General features: G+C 38.7%; 2 protein-coding genes across 7 annotated transcripts in view; one reads left to right on the forward strand and one right to left on the reverse strand.

Annotated features, from left to right (window-relative positions):
• LOC126368574 ((11Z)-hexadec-11-enoyl-CoA conjugase-like) overlaps positions 1-26,840 on the reverse strand; it is a 293,092-nt gene that overhangs the window by 184,092 nt on the left and 82,160 nt on the right. The gene's annotated exons all lie outside the window — the stretch shown is intronic.
• On the forward strand, positions 1,057-25,065 carry LOC126368559 (glutamyl aminopeptidase-like). Of its 6 annotated transcripts, none has more exons than XM_050012590.1 (18): positions 1,057-1,205; positions 9,630-9,821; positions 10,108-10,469; positions 12,182-12,317; positions 12,598-12,874; positions 13,515-13,685; positions 14,263-14,360; positions 15,515-15,649; positions 16,091-16,257; positions 16,491-16,622; positions 17,465-17,550; positions 18,273-18,403; positions 19,524-19,724; positions 20,064-20,140; positions 21,793-21,950; positions 22,458-22,587; positions 23,330-23,552; positions 24,209-25,065. In XM_050012590.1, the coding sequence occupies exons 2-18, from the start codon at positions 9,639-9,641 to the stop codon at positions 24,353-24,355; spliced, it is 2,814 nt and encodes a 937-aa protein (XP_049868547.1). In that variant the 5' UTR covers positions 1,057-1,205; positions 9,630-9,638; the 3' UTR covers positions 24,356-25,065. The 6 variants fall into 6 exon arrangements, with proteins under 6 accessions (XP_049868547.1, XP_049868548.1, XP_049868546.1 ...); XM_050012591.1 differs by lacking the exon at positions 1,057-1,205 and adding an exon at positions 2,175-2,242; XM_050012589.1 differs by lacking the exon at positions 1,057-1,205 and adding an exon at positions 2,303-2,432.

Consider the following 26,840-nt stretch of genomic DNA (forward strand, 5'->3'; position numbering starts at 1 on the left):
ATCTCGAGCTCCTCCGTGCTTCGGAAGGTACGTTAATAACCATCAATCCGCACTGGGCCCGCGTGATGGTTTAAGGCCCGATTTCCATATCCATAGGGAAGGCCCGTGCCCCAGCAGTGGGGACGTTAATGAGCTGATGATGATGATAAATTACTTCTACCTTTGCGATTATAATGGTAAGACAATGTTGCTGATTCCGGTACACACTATCTAAGTTTATTTTAAGTTATAGGTACCTGTCATTGTCCAAAAAAGGGACAGGTAATCGACAGGCATAAAGTTTATGGAATACACGTCAATTTTAGGCAGAATTTTAAAAAAACCCTTCCAAAATTTGTATTGGCCAATAAACCGACTGAAGCGAGTTGACAGCTTTTTTTGACATGACTTATTGTAGATTTGCCGCAGATGGCAACTGACAAATGGGGAGCGCTGAAGGCTCTCATCCGGTACAGCGTTTAAGACAACAGGCCTGAGGGTGCCCAGATGGGCGCGAACTTCGTCCTGAGCCGAGGAACTGGGCACCCGTCAAACGGATTGCATATGAGCGAGTTACCTATTTTATTCGCCCGGGTTATTCTTTAAATTTAAAATTAACAGTTGTCAATCATCCGTCCCTTTCCTTTTCGCCGAATAAGAAAATGACAGGTAATAACTTAAAATAAAAGGTGTCTGCATGAATCGGCCAAAGGCGGTCGAACCACTTCATATTTAGGTCGGATAGCTTATTTAAACTTAATAGGAATTTTGATAACTTTGTTTGGATAGATTATGACACTATCACGGTAATTGACCGAAAAGTAAGATTAAGTAAGACGTTAAGCCATTCGTACCGACTATTATTTACTAAAGTAATAAGTACACGTACTTAATTGTTACATTAGCCCTCTGGTAGCACAATAATAATCTCGTCTTGATGACGTCGTATCGACCTCGTAATCAAGACGACAGAAGACGTACTCATACATCGATAAGACCAGTTATTACCGATCTACCTACTTACTACTTCAGATAGTGTACGCTTATCAACTTTTCTCGTTAAGAAAGGCAGGGCATGGTGAATTAATTATGACATCTCTAAGTCGGTAACGTGAAGCCACATTTGAGAATACAACTTCTCAACGAGCGTTATATCCTGTTCTGCGTACAATACTACAATAAACTATTAAAATAAATGAATAAACTCTAAAAGTAAAAATAAGTAGGTGAGTACCTACTTTATTTTTGAAATATAATTTTAGAAATGTTTAATGTGAATGTGTATACAGTGGTTAATGTGATGCAATATAAACTAATAGGTAAGTGAATCAATGAAGTGAATACAATACTTAGGTAGTATTGAAGGTATAATAAATAGGTAGACTTTATTGTTGACGGAGCCCCATATATAAAGATAAATAAATAAACATAAATAGTCGGGCACGGACGTTAACCCCAATGTTCAGATATTTTTGTTTTACTTTATTTTTATACTCAAATAAGTATACATATGAGTAAGTAAACAAATGTACATTCAGTCAAGTCAAAAATATTAAATACCTATACCTACATATATTATTAGTATTTCTACGAGGCTTTTGACAAAATAAAATAGAAAGTACGGCTTTTATACATTATTTAGGTAACTCAAAAAGCCTGACATGAAAAGGCGCCGAGGCATTTTGTAAACTGCCTAGATCAATCACGATCTCGCTAAATCTATCAGTCCATAAAATTTAGGTACCTATAGGTAAACTAATAACTTAATATGTTCATATATACATAAACTCACGCCTATTTCCCACCGGGGTAAGCAAAACTACTTATTAATTCCGTTTGCTTCGATCCTCCACATTCATTAATCTTTTCATACACGCACGCCGGTTCAGAGTAGATTGTACTAAACCTTTTCTAAGGATGTCTCCAATTTGGTTGATGTACGTCCTTCTAGTAATATATTCTTGCAATATGTTCATATACCATCTGTGCCTGTACTCAAATCGTAGATTTTTAAATTTAGTTTATATGGAATTGCAATTGGTCCCACCATTTTTTAAGTCTAATCATTTTGTTCGGATATCGCACGAATTGCATCGCACTGTGAGGAAACTCGCTTAGCGTGTTATAGTGGACACGAAGACAGAAACTAATTCAGCAATGTGATTGGTTCGAAGTTTACTACCTATCAGTGGTGTCTGCGCCGGCTACCAGACTACTCTGCATCAACTTTAACCTATCACTCACAATTTATATTATCTAATAGGTAAATATCGCGTTTAAATACTAATACTAGTAATGTGAACGGACTCCGATCTTTTTAAAACTGTAGTATAGCTATTTTACAATAAAAGTTTCTAAAAGTGAAAGGTTCGTGGGTGAAGGTCAGTGAAACGATTTAGTTTTCTTATTTGTTTTTTTCCTGATTGCTGATGCCTGCGCAACTTTATACAAAGGTATAATTTTAATTTATTGTTAAGTACTAATAAATAGTATATGTGTTATATATATATAAATCATTTTTCAAGTGTCATCAATTCCTTGCGTGCCCTTTCCTGTTTTTACCCAACTGCGGCAAAGAAAAAGGAGGGTTATATGTATGTATGTATTTGCACGTCTGTTATCACCTAATTTCTAAACCACTTGTCAGAATTTAACAGAGGACATAAAGTGAGGACGAAAAACAATTTTTTCTTCCGATGGTATTGTGTTGGGTGTCAAATGAAAAAAATGAAGAGCTTAATTTGCACATTACAAATATATACATATTATAGTAGCTTTTACTTTCGGGTATTCTTGTATTTACTTGATAATTACGTTGAATTGATAATATAACTGCTCGTACATGTTTCGGATAGATTTTATCTCCAAATCGTACATAAATACATAATGGAAGCTCGTTCTCTTAATAAATAAGGTCGCAAAATAAATAAAAAGGCCGTTTAAAAATTAAAATTCGACTACAAAAATCACGCTCTAAAAAGTATGAAACAAAAAAATATTCTCTTCTATTCTCTGAAATTCTTCCGAATGTTTAGCAGTAGCCGTGGTCGAATGCCAAACTGTCCTAAAAGAGTTGGCCTACCATGACATGCAACCACGGCTATCTGCTAAAAATCACTATTCGGAAGAATTTCAAAGAATAGAAGAGAATATTTTCTTGTTTCATACGTTAAGAGCGTGATTTTTCCGTAGTCGGGTTTTAGTCTTCAAACTTATATTTTTATTCGTACTAACTTCATGTATTCTTGTGGCTCTGCCCACCTCATTAATGATTAGGTACGTGTTAACTTTATACAATACAAAACACATTATTAGCTACAAATATTTAAACACAACGTGAAAGACAAAATATGTTCCTAATTTTGTGTGTAAGTAGGTACCTACCTAATATTTAATACATTATATAGGCTAGGTATTTATAAACTTGTTTTTTAATCTGTCTACTCCGGTGAATTTTTCGGCCGTGAATAGATAATACTTATGTAAGTTTTTACGTCGTGGGTATAATTTAATATTATGATATTAAGAGAACACGTGTTCAGCGGTGAAGGAAAACATCATGAGAAAACCCATATTCCCAAGAAATACATTTTTGGAGGTATGTGACCTCCCCTTCCCTTCTCGGGGATCGGAAAGTCAGACAGGCAGTCGCTTTTGTAAAAACCGGCCCTGTCAAACCTACCCGCCTCGGGTCTGTCTTTTGTAAGCGGACCCTGTGAAAAACGGGACAATGTTAGGGAAATGATGATGTTTTTTTTTTGTTTTTTTTTTTTATTTTATTTGGACAACTTACAGCTAAATTTACAATGTTACATACTAACTTAAATATCTAAAAGCAGATTCTAAAAAAAGAAAAAAGAAAAAGAAAAAAGACACAAAATTTTACAATATGGTTCCTTAGAACCATAACCATTTTTTTAAGCATAAGGTTAAGACCTTATGCAAATGGAAAAATCCTTAAAAAATAAGAGTATCTAAACAAAAGAGGAAACGAAGTTTGTTAGATACAAACTCTAAATGATGATATTAAGAGAACAAAACGATATCAAAAATGGCGCACGGAGTGATCGATAAAGTGTCATCCTGATGTCACGTGACACGCGACTACTTACTTACGTTAGTTGCATTCCACGCGACACCCACAATAACTAGGACACTTAATGTAGGTGGGAATCGCATCGGAATGCAAATACGTACTTATTCATACACCTAGCTAGGACATTACAACGAAAGCGAATTTAAACTGAGTTTAAAAACTAACACCCAACTACGGAAAAATCGCTTTCTGAAAAGATAATATTTCTCGGAAATCCTTATTAGCTCATCACCAATTTAAGAGCCACACTCTTCGGTTTAGTATTCTCCATGCTACTTTTCTACGGAAAAATAGAGCAGTGGTTTCCCTCTTTCCTTCCGCCCCGCAGTACTCTGACGTGAGTGGGATGGCGCCCAGAGTAGTTTTATTTCAAAGTCATACTAGGACTCCTGGCCTCCGCCTCTGAATATTTAGTACTGACAGTTACTGCTGCCCTCTGCCAGGTTCCATGTTACAGTCCCTGTGGCTTGCCCCTTACTAGCTACAGAAAAATAATGTTACATCTCTATTAAGTAGACAACTCATTTATTTTATGTACCTAAGTATTTGAATGCATTAGTTAGGTATGGTATTAAATACTTATACCTAGTGATTCCAGAAGGTAGCCGTGGTCGGATGCCGTAGTAAGAGAACTCTTAGGATGTTATACCTATTACCACGGCCGGCCTTCTGAACATGACATGTCATCATCGTGGCATAATATGTCTGTTTTCTTTGTGTTTCTTTCTGTGGTCTATTGTGTACAAATAAATAAATTAATAAATAAATGACTTGTAATAAGTAAAACTTACTTTTTTAATACATATCTGATGTAGATGTAATGTATGTAAAAATATTAAAAATTAAAGTAAGTTGTATTCACTAAGACTTTCAACGAATGTGATATTTAATTAAAACATGTTCTCGACTCAGAAAACCCCCATTACTTACGTAAATAAAAAGTTGAACCAAACAATCCCACCATTAAAATTAAAAAAAAATGTCTTGGTGACATTTTTCTCATTAAATTCAAGATAAAAATAATATAATGAGACTACTTGAGTTAAAAAGCCTTTGAAGTGTCAGTTATACCTCACTTTTACTAAATTTTATTAGGTACTTTTAGAAGAAATATTAGGTAAGTAAGTATCTAATATCGTTAAAGTACTTTGAAGAGAAATTAAAAGTAGGACCTACTAAATGAACCATTCGCCTCTTGCTTTCTAACACAGTAGGTACCTACCTAGGTAAATAATCCAGTGATAGGTTAGACTTTTAAAATAAATATTGATAAAGAGGCCAGCGAGATCGTAAGGAAGAAGATTGTCAAATGTAATGGAATACACCTTGATCAATAAAATAATACAGTTAACTACTAAAGTTAGACATTATGTATGACTAGCTTTTGCCCGCGACTTCGTCCGCGTGGCGTGTTATAAAAGAGAGATCTTTGTGTGTGTGGGAGTGCATATCAAATTTCAAGCATCTAACTTATGCAGTTTAGATTTTTTCATACAATTTTTGTTTCCCGCTAACTCTTTTTCAAAATACAGCCATAACTAAACTTTAAATTTACTAAGGTATGCATGCAAGCTAGATTGAAAACATCTATCTCACGCGGTTTCGATTTTTTCATACAAATGTTTTTTCCCGCTAACTCCCGTTTCCGTGGGAATTTTGCAATATCCTGTTGCAACTAAGCTTTAAGAATTTAGGTACCTGCATGCCAAATTTCAAGCGTCTAACTTAAGCGGTTTAGATTTTCATACTAAAGGATTTTCCCGCTAATTCCCGTTCCCGTGGGAATTCCGGGAATTCCTTTCTTAATGCACCTCTACGGCACCTAAGCTACGTCCCTTCCAAATTTCAAGTGCCTACGTTTAGCCGTTTAGGCTGTGCGTTGATATGTCAGTCAGTCAGTTTCTCCTTTTATATATTATATTATATATAGCTACAAACCCATGTACCTATTGACTGACTGACTGACTGACATAGTTGTTCTCCCAGAAGGAGTGTCGGGGGGTGAAAATGATGTATGGGGGGTGTGATCGGGACCTCCCAGTGAGTATGGGAAAACTTCCAGATCTTGGAAAACTGCTCCGCATCAGGGAGACACCCTACCGTCTGGCAAAACTATCGCACCTGGATCAAATTTTTTTTCGCAAAACCTATTTAAATCTTGGTCAAATTTTATTGCCGGTGAAAAAAAATCAAAATGGCGGAAAAACAAGATGGCCGCCATACAAAATTTTGTTTTTTCAGAAAATGTCTCGGGGGTAAAAACTGTGTATGGGAATGTAATCGGAGTGTCTTGTCGAATACGGAAAATGTTCTCAATCTTCGAAAACTGCTCCGCATCAGGGAGACACACTACGGCCTGGTGAAACTATCGCACCTGGAACTTTTTTGTTTTCACGAAGCCTATTAAAGTCTTGGTCAAATTTTATCGCCAGTGAAAAAAAAACAAAATGGCCGAAAAACAAGATGGCCGCCATACAAATTTTTGTTTTTCCCGAAAATGCCTCGGGGGTAAAAATGATGTATAAGGAATGTGATCGAAACATCATGTTGAGTATGGAAATACTTCTCGATCTTTGAAATCTGCTCCGCATCAGGGAGACACCCTACGGCCTGGCAAAACAATTGCACCTGGAACATTTTTGATTTCACGAAACCTATTTAAATCTTGGTCAAATTTTATCGCCGGTGAAAAAAAAACAAAATGGCCGAAAAACAAGATGGCCGCCATACAAATTTTTCGTTTTTCCTCAAAATGCCTCGGGGGTAAAAATGATGTATTGGGGTGTGATCGGAACGTCATCTTGGAAAACTGCTCCGCATCAGGGGTCACCCTACGGCCTGGCAAAACTATAGCACCTAGAACTTTTTTGATTTCACGAGACCTATTCAAGTCTTGGTCAAATTCTATCGCGGTAAAAAAATGGTGGGAAAACAAGACACGCGAGCAGCTTGCTGCGAGCGAACCACGCGACATCTAGTTATAATATATATAGCTACAAACCCACTGACTGACTGACTGACTCACTCACTCACTCACTGACATAATTGTTCTCCCAGAAGGAGCGTCGGGGGGTAAAAATGGTGTATGGGGGGTGTGATCAAGATCTTCCGGTGAGTATGGGAAAACTTCCAGATCTTGGAAAACTGCTCCTCATCAGGGAGACACCCTATGGCCTGGCGAAACTATCGCACCTGGAATGATTCTTTTTTCACAAAACCTACTTAAATCTTAATCAAATTTTATCGCCGGGGAAAAAAAAACAAAATGGCGGAAAAACAAGATGGCCGCCATACAAAATTTAGTTTTTCCAGAAAATGTCTCGGGGGTAAAAACTGTCTATAGGAATGTAATCGGAGTGGCTTGTCGAGTTCGGAAAATGTTCTCAATCTTCGAAAACTGCTCCGCATCAGGGAGACACCCTACGGCCTGGCAAAACTATAGCACCTAGAACATTTTGGTTTTCACGAGACATATTTAAACCTTGGTCAAATTCAATCGCCCCTGAAAAAAAATCAAAATGGCGGAAATTCAAGATGGCCGCCATACAAATTTTTCGTTTTTCCTGAAAATAACTCGGGGGTAAAAATGATGTATAGGAATGTGATCGAATCGTCATGTTAAGTATTTCAATACTGCTTGATCTTGAAAAACTGCTCCACATCAGGGAGACACCCTACGGCCTGGCGCAACTATTATACCTGGATCAAATTTTTTTTCGCAAAACCTATTTAAATCTTGGTCAAATTGTATTGTTGGTGAAAAAAAATCAAAAAGGCGGAAAAACAAGATGGCCGCCATACAAAATTTCGTTTTTCCAGAAAATGTCTCGGAGGTAAAAAATGATGTATGATAGGTGTGATCGAAACGTCAAGCTGAGTATGGAAAAACTGTTCGATCTTGAAAAACTGCTCCGCATCAGGGAGACACCCTACGGCCTGGCAAAACTATAAAACCTGGAGCAATTTTTCTTTCGCGAAACATATTTAAATCTTAGTCAAATCCAATCCCCGCTGAGAAAAAAACCAAAATGGTGGAAAAACAAGATGGCCGCCATACAATTTTTTTTTTCCAGAAAATGCCTCTGGGGTAAAAATAATGTATAGGGTTGTAATCGGAACGTCTTGTAGAGTATGGAAATATTTCTCGATCTTGAAAAACTGCTCCGCATCAGGGAGACACCCTACGGCCTGGCGAAACTATCGCACCTAGAACATTTTTGTTTTCACGAAACGTATTTAAATCTTGGTCAAATTTTATCGCCGGTGAAAAAAAAAACAAAATGGCCGAAAACAAGATGGCCGCTATATAAATTTTTGTTTTTCAGAAAATATCTCGGGTGTAAAAAATATGTATAGGGGTGTGATCTGAACGTCATCTTGGAAAACTGCTCCGCATCAGGGAGACACCCTTCGGCCTGGCAAAACTATGGCAGCTAGAACTTTTTTGATTTCACGAAAATAAGATGACCGCCATACAAAGCTTCGAACTGATACAGGACACGCGAGCAGCTTGCTGCGAGCGAACCACGCGACATCTAGTATATCTTATATATATATAAGAAAGAAGATGGACAACCTACCTATACATTTACACATAGTGTTAAGTACTTCAGAACTCTAGTATCATGAATCACACGTAACGTACCTACTTACATGTCTAATTAATTGAGACCACGGATCAAGTACGTAACATTATTAATTGTGCACTACCTCAGTTAAATCGTATAATAAGACTATTATTATTTTACTTCTTTATGTATTTCAATAATACATTTGTAAACGTACGTTATCCGGTCGGGTGTAAGAATGTAAATTTCTTAATTTGAAAACAAAAAGGAATCATTTTTTTTTTGTTTTTCGATATTGTATGTTTACGTTTTTATCTGGATACGACGTAAGTATTTATATCGGTGTATTGAGTCCTCCCAAACTTGTGTTTAATTCGAATAAGTTGTGACATTTGGATTGTGGCGGGGGTTTTAGTATCGAACGGTATCGCCGGGTTTTTCGGCAGCTGTCGTTGCGAGTGATGGGGCAGAGACGGACCCTGGGTTCTCTATCGCGCCTTCTCCTACGCCTCTTGTTGGAGCCGCTCTTTGGGCTATTAGTCACCATGCGTTGTCCAGAGGAGGAGCGGGCTATGGTTCCGGCCTTCTTATGTCGGGCCTCGTGCACGAAAGTCAAATGTGGGCCACCACAGTTGGCGCAAATCACCGGTTGTTCCTAAATTGATGGAGCGTGTCGACTGCTATTTAGGTATAGGTTGTAAACAACGTATTCGAGACGGCCGTGGCGTGGGTCGGGTAGTTATAACCTATAGACCTTATGTCATTTTGTTTGTTTACCCTACGATTGTTTTGATGTCACGCCTATTTTCGATTATGGCTAGCAGACGCCAGACCGCCACAATATTACTTCTTATGGAATTTATTTTTATATGCCTGTTGATCTGCTCTGTATACACAACGCACGCAAATACTGATTTTGATAGAAGTATAAACACTAACCGCGTACAGAACGCGTAGGCACTAAAGTTTATTTATTTGGATTTCAGGAGGGAAGAATGCGCGCCATCGCTTGGTTACGTGATAACAAAGGGACGGTGTTTTTGGGGATATGTACGTTGTCACTACTGACGTCCACTGTGGTGTTAGCATTTCGTAACACACAGCTTGTCAAATGTGATCATCAGGCCACCGACTCTAATATTAAAAGTCTGAAGGGAGATGAAGCCAGTCACGCAAAGGTAAAAAGCTTTAACTTCTTAGACGCGACTTATTGCAGACATGCTGACAGATCTCACTCCATTTAAAAATTCAAAACAATGTGCTTGAAAATACTTAAATGATAATACTTATTATGTTGAAGAGAGAAATGGCGCGGAGTTATTAATTACTTTATACATTGTAGAGCTACTTTTAGGTCATTTTAGCTACTTTTAGTACATTTCTTTAAATGTACTTAGATGTAAAAAAGTATAGAATTTCCTACTACTTAATTACTTACATACAAGATCTCTTATTATTTTACAGAGCATAAACTATCGACTGCCAAGAAACGTGGTACCAAAGAACTATAAACTAATGCTGCAGCCTGACTTTCATAACAAAACCTTTAAAGGCACTGTCATAATCACCATAGACGTAATTCAAACGACTAATCAGATAGTGCTACATTCCGAAAATCTGGAGATACATTCAATTTTCTTGTCAACTCCAGCTAACAAAAACATTCCAGCAATATATGATTTTAGTGGTGATGACAGGAACTTCTTATATGTAGATTCACAACAAATGATAGAAAAAAGACATCCTTGTACATTGAGAATTCAATTTAAAGGGCGACTGGATAAAAATATCGTCGGGTTTTACAAAAGTACTTTGAAAAATGGCAGGTGAGTTGACAACATAGATTGATAAGCCTAATATCTAATAAATAGTAACCCTGATACTAGGGTTGGTGCGATGGGTCATGGACCTCCCTTTAGAAGAAGGTCATAGATACGTTACCCTATGTAAGCGAGCGAACGCGGACTTTCGTTCTCGCTCGCACTTACACGCTTGGTGGTACCTTCATGGTAAGATCGAAATTTTTGTATGCACTATTCGGGCTGTGCTTAGAAGTTATCTGTAAGAGGCTGTAAGCTTTACGTTAGTATCTCATTCTAGTACGAAGCCTAAAAAGGTACTTAAATCCTATACCTGGAACCAAAAGCTGTTTTGCTATCACTTGGATAACACCGTTCAAATAATATAATTCGTCATTGTTTTTTAAAAATCAGTTCATGTTTCACTTGAAAGTTGTAAAAGACTTCGTTATTTCCCACGGCCTTTATAATGTTTCATCCAACCTGGTTACCGAAATAAAAATGAACCCAAAAGACATTATTCTAAGTTCATCACTTATAAAGTTATGAGTTATGAAGGAGGTAAGGTAGGTATGAGAATGGTGTTAATTATTGCGTATGGCAAAAATGTGAAACTATAGCCCATCGCACCAAACCTAAAATCCGGGTTAATAATTGTACATTAACTCTGTGGTAGTACCTACTTAAAAATATAAGGTAAGTTTGTACCCCTAACATCATCATCATTGGCCTTATACGTCTGTTTCAGACAATTTATGACCTGTAGAATAAATAAAGGCTGTTTGGTTGTAAGGGCTGATAGAAGTAATCGGGATTCGAGACAAAAATAACCGGCAACGAAACGCAACAGCTGTCACTTTGACGTTGACATGACTAACTGACAGTTGAACGATATCAATCCTCATATCAATCCTCATATCAATCCGTCATCAAAACAAAAAATATTTATTTTTTTGGCTTTTATTTTATTTAAAAATCTATGTACGGCATAAAAATTCGAAATTTACTCAATAATAGTGTGTACATACTTAGCAAAAACTGTCTATCCAAATTTGTTAACACTAAGAACGTGATCATGGATAATCTACCTAGTAAAATAACTCTTTCAGAAAGGTTATCTTCTCTAGTTCGCCCGGTGAATTATAAACTACTTTTACACCCGGATTTAAAAACGGGTAAATTTAAAGGAAACGTGAAAATTAATGTTACCGTGGAGCAAGAAAAGAAGTATATAACCTTACATACAAAGTTTTTGGATATACACTATGTAAAAGTATATAAAGATGAACAAGAAGTGTCTGTAGCTAAGTATTTAGAAGTGACACAGCTGGAGCAACTATATATTCATTTTGAAAATCCGATATGCTCGGGAAATTACGAGATCTGTGTGGGGTTTAGTGGGGACTTGACCCGTAATATTGTAGGGTTTTATATGTCACGTTTGAGCAATAATAGGTAATCGTTTCATTTCGTATTCACTTAATCAATGGTACATATAACTACATGCACATTTTGGTTTTGTGTCCTTTATTGTTTGTCAGATTTTAATTATTAACATATTCTGTGACAATGTCTACAAGCTATATCTAAAGTCCAATTGTCATAATTTCATAATAATATTATGTATGGTGTTTAGTTAGTTGTACACAAATTGTAAAGGGAAGAATAACATTTATTGTAATTTAATATAATATAATTATTATAATATTAAAATATTCTATGACATTTTGTATTTTCAGAACTATGGTTGCCAGTAAGTTCCAGCCTACATACACCCGTCAAGCGTTTCCCTGTTTTGATGAGCCAGAATACAAGGCTACTTTTGATATTTCTCTTTTGAAGCCACCAGGGTATTTGGCACTCTCCAACATGAATGTAAGGTCATTGTTCAGGTAATCTGTAATATAATAAGTAGGTTTTAAAAAGTTTTTTTCTTTCTTATTGAATCATCATCACTAATTTAAGAGCCACACTCTTGAACTAGTTGTGATTTGAGTTATTGATTAAGCAATCAATAAATTGTTTATTTAAAATATATTTTTTATCAATTTAATTTAGTTTAAGTAATATTTAAGTACCTACTTTTTCTAATTTATGAAAAAGAATATAAACCAATAAAATATAAAACAATACCTATGTTTGTTTTTTTTTTCAGGAAATATCAAAGAATCTTGACACAGAGACCAACATGGAAGTTGTTACATTTGCAACAAGTGTACCCATGTCAGCATACCTAGTATGTTTTGTTGTCTGTGATTTTGATCACAAGAAGACTGAAGTAAATGCTAATGGCATTGGTAAAGACTTCACACTCAGAGCTTTTGCTCAAAAAGACCAAATGCATAAAATTAATTTTGCTTTGGACATTGGTTTAAGAGCTACAGAGTATTATATTAAATATTATCAAGTTCCTTTCCCACTGCCTAAACTAGGTAAGCATAATCTATGGTTCTTTTTTTTATACCTACTCTTTATATATTATGGTTTTAGGTTTAGCAGTCTATTTATGTATGTACCGATGTAGCTTCTAAATTACCTATCCCATTTTAATAAGTGTCAAACAATTTCTTATTATGGTGTGGGTAATATAGGCTAGACATTAAAGAAAATTTTAAGATTCTAAGTAATCTGATTGCTGTAGGCACCTATTTTTTATTATCTCTACCAGATATAATTTGAAAGATATTTTAAAACAATAAGGAAAACTGCTATATTTATGTTTTGCCCACATAATTGTTTGTAATTAGCCATATCATAAGTTACTTTTTAATGACTTTTGGTCTCCAAGATGATTTTGTCTTTTATTCCTGTTGTACCTTTGTTTTGTTTTCTTTTTATTCATGAAAATTGCAACCTCGTTAACCCTCGCGTCAGGGTTATTATTGAATCGCCACATGCCCCTCATATAACGACTACTTATATGAGTAAGTAGTAACCAGGACCAACGGCTTACCGTGCCTTCCGAAGCATGTATCATCTTACTTTCAAAATTACAACTTGCACTAAATGATATTCAAATAGAATTAGAAAGTGCTGGTTCCGCCATCTTGATGTTTATGGTTTTATTTTTAGATATGATAGCTATTCCGGACTACCAGTCCGGGGCCACCGAACACTGGGGTCTGGTGACATACAGGGAGACCTCGTTCTTGGTGGATGAAGCGACAGCATCAACTCGCAACAAGATCAACGTAGCCAATACCATCGCTCACGAGCTGGCTCACATGTGGTTCGGTAATTTAGGTAAGTATTATTATTGCGAATATAACGCTTGGTCATATTAAAAACGTCAACAGAAACCCTCTGTTGGTTTTAACCATGTTTTAAATACATACCTGGGAAGAAGTTGTTGGAAGCTTTTGCTGCTTTTATTTGCTCCCAGACCAGCATAATAAGTCCCCATTTTGCTTCTATCATGTGGGTTGTAGGGTCGATTACCAACCTCATCAACCCTGGTGTTGGTTATTATTATTGGGTAGTTTCCTAGGTCAAAGGTAAATCATGAAATTCTGATTACTAAATAAAGACATATCGAATCGATCGAAAACGTTTTCTTTCTTCTATTTAACTTATGTATGAATTGTATTAAAGAAAAATGTAATAATATGTGCGAAATTTTGTCACGTTTTCTATGACGACATAGGTTGCTTGTTCATACAAATTCCACAGTAATTGCGTGTTTTGACGTTTAGTAAAAAGTTGCTGATTTGAGTAGTTGGGAACTACCCTATTCGCCCTTTGGTCCTTTCTTAGGCAATTTGTTTCAATACCGTCTGTAAACCTTGTAATCATCTTAACGTTTTTTTAAATTACTTTTTAGTGACATTGAAATGGTGGGATGACCTCTGGCTGAATGAAGGTTTTGCTACATACATGCAAAATAAAGCTCTCAACGCCATAGAACCATCTTGGACCATGGTAAGCCATGGTTTGGAATTTATTTTAAAGCTCTTAACGCCATAGAAACATCTTGGAGCATGGTAAGCGATTGTCTGGAATTTATTTTAAAGCTCTTAACGCCATAGAAACATCTTGGAGCATGGTAAGCCATGGTTTGGAATTTAAAGCTCTCAGCGCCATAGATCCATCTTGGAGCATGGTAAGCCATGGTTTGGAGTTTATTTTAAAGCTCTTAACGCCATAGAACCATCTTGGAGCATGGTAAGCCATGGTTTGGAATTTATTTTAAAGCTCTTAACGCCATAGAAACATCTTGGAGCATGGTAAGCGATTGTCTGGAATTTATTTTAAAGCTCTTAACGCCATAGAAACATCTTGGAGCATGGTAAGCCATGGTTTGGAATTTAAAGCTCTCAGCGCCATAGATCCATCTTGGAGCATGGTAAGCCATGGTTTGGAGTTTATTTTAAAGCTCTTAACGCCATAGAACCATCTTGGAGCATGGTAAGCCATGGTTTGGAATTTATTTTAAAGCTCTTAACGCCATAGAAACATCTTGGAGCATGGTAAGCGATTGTCTGGAATTTATTTTAAAGCTCTTAACGCCATAGAAACATCTTGGAGCATGGTAAGCCATGGTTTGGAATTTAAAGCTCTCAGCGCCATAGATCCATCTTGGAGCATGGTAAGCCATGGTTTGGAGTTTATTTTAAAGCTCTTAACGCCATAGAACCATCTTGGAGCATGGTAAGCCATGGTTTGGAATTTATTTTAAAAGTCTTAACGCCATAGAACCATCTTGGAGCATGGTAAGCGATTGTCTAGAATTTATTTTAAGCTCATAACGCCATAGAACCATCGAACCGAGTAGGGGGTAAAGGCCATCTATTTCAAATCAGAGTCCTAATCGTGTAAGTTTCTATCTTGACATAAACAACTATTGAAAATAATTGACAAGCCTTGTCATTTTCAAGCAATCACAGGGTAGGATTCCTATCTGTCAAGATAGAGGCTCAGTTACACGAACACCCTAAATATTTTTCGCCAAAAATAAGGGCGAAAATACCGGCTAAATGTATGGAGAAGTCCTGGTTTTGGAGTGAACTACACGGATACGCTAGTGAAGATATGGAACAAAAGTGTATTTTCAAAATAAAATTGTTTGTTTCTAGTTGGACCAGTTTTTGACTAGAACTCTTCATCCGGTTTTGGTATTCGACGCCAAGCTCTCAAGTCATCCTATAGTTCAGACTGTGGAGACTCCTGATCAAATCACTGCCATCTTTGACAGTATTTCTTATAATAAAGTAAGTAAAGATTTTTTTATTACACCACAAGATAATTGAACGCAATTTATCAATGATCCAGGACTGTTGAGGTCGGTCAATGATCTCACAACTCACACAAGAGAAGAAGATAGGTGCTCATTTTGGCAGACACTGATTTTAGTTTGATAGTTCTTGAAGTAGTGGTATCCTTCGAAATGAAACTGGAGCTTAGTGCCAAGAGGCGGCACGGGGATCGCCCGCTCCTCGTGGACGGATCCCAGGACGGATTTGTAATGTTCGAGAATTTGTGCTATTCACGTGTTCAAACTGAAATCCACTAACGTTTCATATAAACTCCTGCTCCTCACCCCGCAATCCTCGCGGTTTTTCCCTTAGGCATTTGGCCTTATTAGGCATTTGGCTTCATGCCAGTTTTTGATAGATGTTTTTTTTAATTAACAACCCACATATTTACTTCAGGGAGCATCAATTTTGAGGATGTTAGAAGGATTTATCGGCGAAGAGAATTTCCGTCAAGGCATATCGGATTACTTGAAGAAATATAAATTCGGTAACACTGTCACTCAAGACTTGCTCGATCTATTGGAACCGTACTTCAAGAAAAACAATCCTGATTTGAAACTTTCGTAAGTTGACATAAAATTTACTTTCTTTTTTATAAATTAGTTAAGTATGGATGTAACTATTTTCAGAGAGAATTCGTAAGAAAATCAGAATAGAACAATAAAATAATTGAGCGCTTTTAGATCTCTGTTTGTAAGCGCTTTAGCCTTTTGTTTCGATTTTTCTGAGAATTTGTCTTCTGCATAACGCAGTTATGAGTTTTGTTGGCGCCAAATCTAGATTTTTCTGTTCATAGGTACATCGTGGACACTTGGACAACGCAGATGGGTTATCCAGTGTTAACTGTATCCAAAAGTGATGAGCCGAATAAGTTCATCATCACACAACAGCGGTTTCTGCTTGACCCCCAAGCTAAATACAGCAACGAGTAAGTTTTATAGTTAGACTTCCAGTTGCCCACTATCATTTCCATAAGGGTGCCAATAACAAGTCGCGGTTCAGAAGTTCCCTGTGCAATTAACCGATCTCACTCATTCAATCATTCGCACGATCGAAGCAGGCGAGAGTGCTATTATTCAAGTTGTATGTATAGGAAAGAAATAGTATGTTTTTTTCAGTTGCATAGGCTAAAGCGTAAGGCTTTTTTTCGAACATACATCTACAATTCTACATACAGGGTGTTAGTGACATCGCAACGAATACTCAGAGGGATGATTCAGACCATGATTCTGAGTTAATATCAAGTGGAATTTTAGTATTCGTTACGATGTCACTTACACCCCATACAAGTACATACAGTAGCCATACAAGTAGGTATGGGTGTAAGTGACATTGTAACGAATACTGAAGGGGATGATTCAGACCATGATTCTGAGTCGATATCAAGTGGAATTTCCTGTCGGAGAAGTCATGAAAATTTTAGAGCTTATTTAAATTATTTTCCGTTCCATACTTTTGCGACGGAAAATTCCACTTGATATCAACTCAGAATTATGGCCTGAATCATCCCTCAAAGTTTTCGTTACGATGTCACTAACACCCTGTATACTCGTATTCGATTTTTACCCCCCGGCTGTGCCGATTCATGCCGGTCCGACTATGTGTGTAGCTACCCTCAGACGTACATCTATCGCAAGAAGAACCAGGTACCTATGCTTCACCTGGGTTTTCTGTTAGACCAACTGAGCTTATGTTTTTCAAACTAAACTTTTTGCATATAAATTGAATTAAATGGAGATTAAATGTAACGTGTTTATTTTATTTGTTCAGTTACCGGTGGTTTGTTCCAATCACATACAAGACCAACAAGGGATCAAGTGAAAACATTTTGTGGTTCCCTGATAACGTCGATAGTGGTAAGTTTAATATTATAATATAAAAGTTACATACCAGATACATTCCACGACTTTTTTCAGAGCTGGGAGTGAAATACATAGGGCTCGTTCAGCTACTGAAGAATTGTATTTTCTAACAAATTCTTTATAATGGTTAATGGGCTGATCCACTGTCACCATAATCCAGCGCCCTATCAAGCTTAGGATGTATCCGTTTCTGAGTCTTCTTCTGAATACTTGTAGCGCTGCCTACCCAATTAGGAATAGTGGGCGTGAGTTTCTCTATGCATGAATCAGAAATGACTACTATTATGGGCTTATGAGAGTTATTATTCAACCTGTCTTATGTATAAAAAAAATCTTTACAACTAGTCAAATCAATTACATTTTGCTAAACGTCTTTTTTTTTGACGTGACTTATTGTAGATTTGCCGCTGATGGCATTAACTACTTGGCCGGACAAGTGGGGAGCGCTGAAGGCTCTCACCCGGTGTTTTACTAAACTTCAAACGTCACGAAATTACTGTGGAATTTGTATGAAAAAGCACATTGTGACGTCATAGAAAAACTTGATAAAATCTCACTGACCTGACTTATTATGTTTGTCTTGATTAAAATTCATAAATGAGTAAAATAGAAAAAGGAAAATGTTTTTCGTTAGTTTTAGATCTGTCTTTATTTAGTAATCAGAATTTCATAATTTATCTTGAGGCTAGTACACGACCCAATTCTTCATATTTCAGTAACCCTCACTCTGAAGGAAGACGAGACCTGGCTCAAAATAAACAACAATCAAGTCGGTTACTACAGAGTTAATTACCCATACGAGATGTGGGATGAACTGATCAAAGAATTACAATCTGGCAGTAAAAAGGTAAGGCTTTCAATTATCTTGTTCTGTTTACAAAGCTGCCCCATCCGACCCTGGTGTCAGACTGACTACGTATACACTTTACTAGCTTTTGCCCGCGACTTCGTCCGCGTGGCGTGTTATAAAAGAGAGATCTTTGTGTGTGTGGGAGTGCATATCAAATTTCAAGCAACTTATTTTTTCATACATTTTTTTCCGCTAACTCCCGTTTCCGTGAGAATTTTGCCATATCCTGTTGCAACTAAGCTTTAAGTTAACTAAGGTACCTGCATGCCAAATTTGAAGCGTCTAACTTAAGCGGTTTAGATTTTTCATACAAAAGGATTTTCCGCTAATTCCCGTTCCCGTGGGAATTCCGGGAATTTCTTAGGTACCTAAGCTACGTCCCTTCCAAATTTCAAGTACCTACGTTTAGCCGATTAGGCTGTGCGTTGATATGTCAGTCAGTCAGTTTTACCTTTTATATTTAGATAGTATGTACTAGCCGGGACCAAAGGACCGTGTCCTTAGAAAAGGTTTAGTAACAGCTACACTGAACCGGCGTGCGTGTATGAAATTCTATAGCCTCTGCTTACTTTGGTGGCAAATAGGCGTGAGTTTATGTATATACGTAATAGCCGGAACCAACGTGTGTCTTTTGATGTATGGAATGACCTAATCATACTAGAAACTGTCTCTTAAAGCGATCATCTCCCTAGCGTTATCCCGTTTTTACGGGCTCCGTTTAGCTAACCTAGGTCACATAGCATATACACATAGCATAGCATAGCTAAGTTAGGTCACATACCTCCGAAACGCATTTCTGAGGAATGTGGGTTTTCTCATTATATTTCCTTAAAAACGGGATAATGCTAGGAAGGTGAAGATTGGTTTAGGCCCAAGTCAAGTGATTTTCCCACCACGTTTCCGTCTATACTACTGAACACTTGTAAAGTACTTTATACTATCTGTGTTATTATTAACATAGTCCGTAGGACAGCTGTCAGAATAGTACATTCCCTTAGACCGTCTCTTTCGCGCTAGTCTGTACTCTATCTTTCTGTCCTGCTTTCATACGCACTATGCAAACATACAAACAAATGGCTATACAAATGGTATTAATATTCCTTTATTTTATCACCAGCTCACGATCTCAGACCGCGCGCATCTTCTGAACGAGATATTCGCCCTAGCTGACGCCAGTCGCGTGCCATATCGTATGGCATTGAACCTTACTACGTACTTGACTACGGAGAGGGACTACGTACCTTGGTCTGCTGCCGTCTCTGTCTTGCATACGTTGAAGAGTAGACTCCTGGATACTACTGCTTTTGGGGATCTGCTGGTAACTATTATTTATTATTTTAAATAGCCTTTGATCATATTTGGCGGCAGCACACCCTCGCCGCTGCCGAATGATGTTTTCGGGGTACCGAACTGAGCATGGTACCCCCGCTAGCCACAAGTTGGTAGTGTGAGTAGGGATCGACGATCCACTGTGTCATGTTGGAAGTTGTATATATGCGTCTCGCTGTGTAAACTTCAATATCGCGTTTCGCGACGGCATTATACGGAACTTGCTGGCCAACTAGTTGGGTCCGCGACACATAAATATGTATAAGCTTCTATAATATAATGGACTGTCAACACTTATTTACATTAACATGCATAATATATTTTCCAGAAATATGTCCAAAAATTGGTGAAGCCATTATATGAAAAGCAAACTTGGGAAAGAACTAACATTGGAGTGACTGACAGGTAATTGTAATATCATACTAAAATAAAATAAAAAATAACACTGAAATAGTTGTATGCACCATACGGAAAAACTCGATGAAAATAGAGGATTTATTCAATAGACTAAGCTACGCCTTTGGGGATACAGACGTGATGCTTGTTATGTTTTGTTGTCTACCTAATGAATGAGGATAAAGCACACCTATTTATCCCATCAGGTGTTGCTACTGTTGAGGGGTCTTAATTTTTACAGTTTCCCATACTATTTGAGTGAACAAGCATATTGTTTTGGTTATATTTTTACACTATGACCCTTTGCGCAGCGTTTAGCTACAAAATCATAGTGTTATATTTGTCGTAGAAGCGTGGTTTCAGAAAGGGTGGGCGATTAGAAGACAATAATGGCCGTCATCAGTATCACAATCATTTTATTTACTTCCACATAGTTTTTGTATTACGATTAGATAAAGTCACAGCATAAGGTTCACACTCATGGCAACGTCACGGTATTCGTAACGGTTACACAGTCTCTCGTAATCTCTCGTAATCTAGGGGTGGTGGAGGGCCCCTTCGCGCTAACGTCCTTAGTTAGCGCGAAGGGTCCCTCCACCACCCATGGTTCCTATATTCGGACCGAATCATCAGGACATGTGAACGTACTTGCTAGGCGCTCTTTTCCGATCACACTTTCTTGAAGTCCCTACAAGTTATAGGTGAGCGACTATAGCACTCCACGTTCCGATCGTAATTCGCCACGTCCGTTCATGACGAGGTTCGCGGTAGACTGCCCGACTAGAACGGCAGTGCACGTCCGCTCGACACGACGGATCTGTAGTGACTCTCTCGACTTCACCCAGCTCTGGCCGTACGCCACCTGCCGTCGGAGCGTTGCAACTTCATGGCGGAAGTGATGTAACTTCATTTTATTTTACGATTTGATCAATTTCTCTTCTTAATTCATAACAGCTAACGCCGACATATTTATTCCCTAAAGATCGGAAAGAAGAAAACTTGGAAAGGCTTATTTTCAATCAAAACTACGTTACTCCAAGACTCCAACTGGTGGCTTTTCTTTTTCATAATTCATCCTTCGGACGGGATACACTCTAGGTTGCTCCACATTTTATAGCAACTTATCACGAATTTCAGCTGGACAGTATGGAGAACTATCTAAATTTAGGAACACTCAACAGTGCTGCTGCCTACATTTGAGCTTCTAGCTTTAATCCTCATTGGTAGTATCGTCGAAGGAAAAAGTATATAATGAATAGTTTAACTTCGTAAAGCCTTTATGCAGATTCTGCTTAAGGCAGGATGAGACGCCACTCACCTGTGAGGCTATGCAGCTGTGAGGCTCTCATACATAGTAGTAGCCGTACACTTGGGAGCCACATAATGGACCGGGAAGTCATGGAGCTTTCTTCCAAAAAGACGCAGGATCTCTTCGAACGGATCGGTCTAGAGGAGGAATTTTAGAGATTTAGGTCACAATAGATCTGACAAGGTCGCAGTGATCTCGCGAGCTGTAACAGTTCGGCCCTCACAATTCTCAAATAATAATAAAGGCCGAGATTTCCATACACAAAAGCTATACAACGGGGGTTTGGACCGTGGGTTTGGATTTGAAAAGGGCATTTGGTTAAGACTTTTAATTTTCTTGTTACATACACAAGGCTCCTTCGGGTGACCGTGATGTCGCTGGCAGCGTCCTTCCAGCTGCCAGAAGCCGAGGCGAAGATACGGGAGTTGTTCCTGCAGTGGTTGGAGAACAAGGGCACTCCTAAAGCTACCGAGTTCGAACCTGACCTCAGAGAAATCATATATGCGTACGGTAAGAGTCCCTTGCAGTTTCAATAAAAAAATTTACGTCCTTGGAATGTTGGAGATACCAATTTAGTGGTAACACATACGTCATCAAAGGGCTAGCAATAGCGGCTTGTCATAGGATTGAGCATACCTGTTTTTTTTATACCATTTCAACAGACATGTCCTACTTTAATTCAAAGTTATATCTGTCATTCTTTTTATCCGCTAAAAAGAAAAGAGGCGGGTAATCGACAAGACTAATAACTTATGGCAAGCTGAACAACCCTTTCAAAATTTCAACCCAGTGGCGTATTCCGATTTGCGATTCCGGCAACGACCAACTCGATTGACTTGACAGTACTAAAACTAGCCCTCTCTCTTTCTTGTACTCATTGTAAGAGAAGGACAGCACTTTGAGAACTGTCGAACTAAAATTTGCTTTATGTCCGCCCGAATAGGCTCAATTATCATTGTTTTTTGTTATGTGTACAGTGGAGATAATCGTCTAAGATTTTTTATTAACATTTATTAGGAATGAAGACAGCCAACATGGCAGAGTGGGATAAGCTCTGGCAGATCTACTTGAAGGAGGAAGACGCACAGGAACAATCTAAGTTACGAATTGCGTTGGCAGCGCCTCGTGACACCACCTTACTACGCAAGTAAGAATATTTTTTTACATCTTATTTCCGCATAGAATAAAGACATTCCCGAGGAGCAATGTGGAGTGTATCCCGTCCTTTTTTTGACGTGAATTATTGTAGATTTGCCGCAGATCGCATTAACTACTTGGCCAGACGAGTTATGAAAAAGAAAAGCCATCAGTTGGAAAAAAGCAGATTTGATTATTTTTTTCCAAGCTTTCTTCTTTCCGATCTTTAGGAAATAAACATAACACTTTGATTTTGCAATTTAACTCTGCGCAAAGAGGTATAGTGTAAAAATATAACCAAAACAATATGTTTATTCAAATAGTATGCGGTACTGTCAAAATTTAAGAACACTAGCGACACCTGACGGAAGAAATAGGCAGCTTCTATCCTCATTGTACAACTAAGAATAATTGCATTTTTTCCACCAGTGCTTTATATATATTTATCATTTATATGTATATAAGTACTGTAGATTGAAGATGAACACTCAAAAAGTAGGACTAAAAGAGCGATACATGCTCTGACATTCGATAGTACGCGATTAGGCGACGAACTGGCAACATGTGTAGATGTATATAACCCGACCGCTTTACGAATCACCATGTGGTATAGATGCTGAGACGACGACTGTACCTACGTAACTTTTGTCGATTTTATTGTTTCTGTATACGAATGTATAGCATAGTTATACAGTTGTATGACGCGCTTTATCTACGGTACTTGTTTATCAATGACATTTATTTCTTTTTAGATATCTGACGCTAGCATGGGACGAGAAATACATCCGCGGCCAGGACTACCTCACAGTGATTCAGCAGATCTCGGCAAATCCTTCAGGCACGGCGATAGTGTGGGATGAAGTTCGCTCGCGCTGGCCCGAGTTTGTAGCTCGCTTCACACTAAACAGCCGTTATTTGGGCAACATGGTGCCTGGGGTGACTTCGATGTTCAGCACCGAAATCAAACTTAAGGAGGTGTGTATGTCTATAAAATAAGCATCTTAGTTTAGAAATAATAATTCATACATTCATAAGCGTGAGTTATCTACTAGTTAGATAGAGGTTCATCAAGATGTATTAAGTACCCACACCACACCGAGCTTTCTGTTAGACCAACGTGACAGGTGGTGAGCCGTATCGCCGTCTGTAATGGTCGAGCCAACTGTGTTAGTGAAAACTGCACTTAAACTCATTGGTGCAAGTCAGTTCAAACCGGAGCTCTCCGATTGAGAAGCAAGCCGGTATACCACAGGATCACAGTGACTTGATATAAAGAACTTACTTTACTTTACTTGTGCTTGTAGGGGCCTTTGGCGGCTCAATAGTAATCCTGATACCATGGTTGATGAGTTTGGTACTCCACCTCACAACCCAAAAGATAGAAGAAGAAAGCCGGTCGTACTTTGTACGCGTTTTCGTATGAATTCGACTCGTGCGTACACGTACTGACACCGGTCGCCGACCGGCAAAGAAGTGTTCAGAGCGTGTTCGTATATGTGTGCACGAGTAGAATTCAAAAAGACATGATTGACTATAGAGCTGGTCACTGATTATTTGTGCATATTTGCCTATTCGCCAGGTGCAACCTATTCACGCATGCGCGTAATAATTACCGCTTTACTTTTTTTCAGATGAATGCATTCTTCGCGGAGCACCCTGATGCGGGCGCGGGCGAGGCGGCGAGACGGCGCGCGCTCGAGACAGTACGTGACAACATTCGCTGGAACGAACACTATCTAGCCCCTGTCACCGACTGGCTGCAAGCGCAGAGCCAATAAAATGCCACTAAACATGTTTCAACGGGGACTGCCCGGGTACACGCGACGCGAAGTATATTAGATAGCATTTGCCGTGCCCATTGGTGAAAACGCGATAGCGCAACCCGTGCCGCGGTGTTTGGGTTATGTGATATGTGACATCGTACCATAGAGCAAAAAGCGATGTGATGAATAGATTATGTATAAATAGTTAATTTGTTTTGATTTCTCCATCAATACGTCTTCTTGCAAGAGTTAAATAACTCTAATGTTTTGAAATACTTACCTATACTCTAGCGGATTCTGATTGAGTTAACAAACTGATATTTTTGAGATGATTTCTCTCTCTTTTACAATAAAAAACGTAAGTCACGTAACTCTTAGCTGCGGGAGTAATTACTCAATACCTACCTGCATTAGGAGTATCTACGACAAGTGACACCCTGGAAGAAATATTGCATTTCTTTTATTCAAATTGATTTAATCTTTGTTTTTATATTACTTAGTACTTAATAATTAGATAGGAACCTGTTTATATACCTAACAAACATGTAAAGATTTTTTTGCAATGCAGATTCTCACGCATGTTACATCATTGCGTTTAAAAGTTGCGTTTATCAGCATTTCCCTACTGCATAGAGGGATTTCTCAGTTTGTCCTTAACCAGGTACAAATAAGGCAACTTTATCACTAAAAAGTTTTTATTAAAAATTAAATATATTTTTTATTCACTTTATTTTTTTATTTCAAGACCACACGGACAGTGCCCGCGCGGTTAGACACGCGCCGCGAAATATACAGTCCACTCCATGATGATTCAGTAAACTTCGATCTTAAGTAGGTTTGCCGCAGATGGCATTAACTACTTGGCCGGACAAATGGAGAGCGCTGAAGACTCTCACCCGGTACAACGTTTAAGACAACAGGCCTGAGGGTGCCCAGTTGGGCGCGAACCTCGGCTCAGGGCGTCGTCCGAGAGGAAAAATATTTGAAAGAATTAATCGACCCTAGTGGGTCGATAGCGATAAGCGCTGAATGAGGGAAATCGTCGACCACGCCGGCGGGGTCGGTATCGGGGACCTAGACGCAGGTGCAAATTGCGTACTTTTGTTAAACAATCAGGGTCTGTGGATGGGTTCGATAGAAGACGTAACTGTAAGAAGTATAATACTTAGATAACTATACACTGAGCATACCTCTAGAATAAGGAATAATGATGCTAGGTTTACCTTACTCCCCTCAGTCATACTTTAGTCTTCAATCGTATGGGTGTTACGTCACCTACACAGATGCGCATGTACAATTAAAGAGCAAAAGTGCAGTCACTGAGCCCAGCGAATAATAGTTGTCATAATTATAAAACTTTTATTATAAGCCTAACAAACATGTAAAATGTTCTTTTATTATAAGCGCTGAATGAGGGAAATCGTCGACCACGCCGGCGGGGTCGGTATCGGGGACCTAGACGCAGGTGCAAATTGCGTACTTTTGTACTACACAGATGCGCATGTCAAAAGTGCAGTCACTGAGCCCAGCGAATAATAGTTGTCATAATTATAAAACTTTTATTATTATTTTTTTTTTATTATTATTATTGTATGTCTTTTTCATATCTCGGGCCTATGGAGGCCCGGACTTTTGGAAGGCGTGCGTGGGGCCGAAGCCAACACGTAGAGGCCCCTTAAGACAGTTTAATCTAAATGTGGTGTGACACCAACCGGCGATTATCTCTGTATGCACTATGGGAGTGCACCCAAAGACAATCCCCGGTTCGTGTAGGACTATTGCAAATTATGGGAACAAAGGGAACTGGGCTATTGGGTTGGGGGTTAGTGGACCGGGATACTGGGGCTATGGGGGACTATGGAGCCTGCTCGACCAATGTTGGTAAACATGGATAAATGAGCAGGCGGTGACTCGCCACTCACTGGATGGGCCACCTATCTAGCCGACGCGACTGGACGGCAAGGCAGCAACATGGTTGTGAGCAGCTCAGGGTGTCGAGAGGTGTACACCGCTTTCTGCGAGGCGGTTTACCCGCCTCACCAACTCGCGACTTATGCATCTTTCACTTCCACCCTGCGAGCGTATAGCTCTAACGCCCCACTCTGGCCGGCCAATGAAGGCAAGCCAGAGGTGAGAGTCCTGCGGCCCCCGCTGGGGTCCACTCCGGCCGGCCAGTGAAGGCAAGCCGGAGACGGAGGGCCTGACCGACTCTCGGGGGATCTCAGCTCCGTGGTGTCGTCACTCACCAACAGCTCGCCACAAGCTGGCCTGCGGAGACTGACTGCACTGTTGAATTCACCAGGTTCGCTGATGAATTCACCAGGGGGCGATGGGGTCGTCACATCCCGACGCCTGCTTTTTTAGTAAAGTGTATTTGTATTGTATTGTAATTATAAAATTTGTATTTTTGTAGGTGTTTTTGGTTTATTACAGAAACGACATGTAACCAGGAGGTCTTAAGTGCAACCAGTTAACGTATTACTTTGCACGAAACAGATTG

The sequence above is a fragment of the Pectinophora gossypiella genome, chromosome 7 (genome assembly GCF_024362695.1).
Source record: "Pectinophora gossypiella chromosome 7, ilPecGoss1.1, whole genome shotgun sequence".
In the NCBI taxonomy this organism is placed as follows: Eukaryota; Metazoa; Arthropoda; class Insecta; order Lepidoptera; family Gelechiidae; genus Pectinophora; species Pectinophora gossypiella.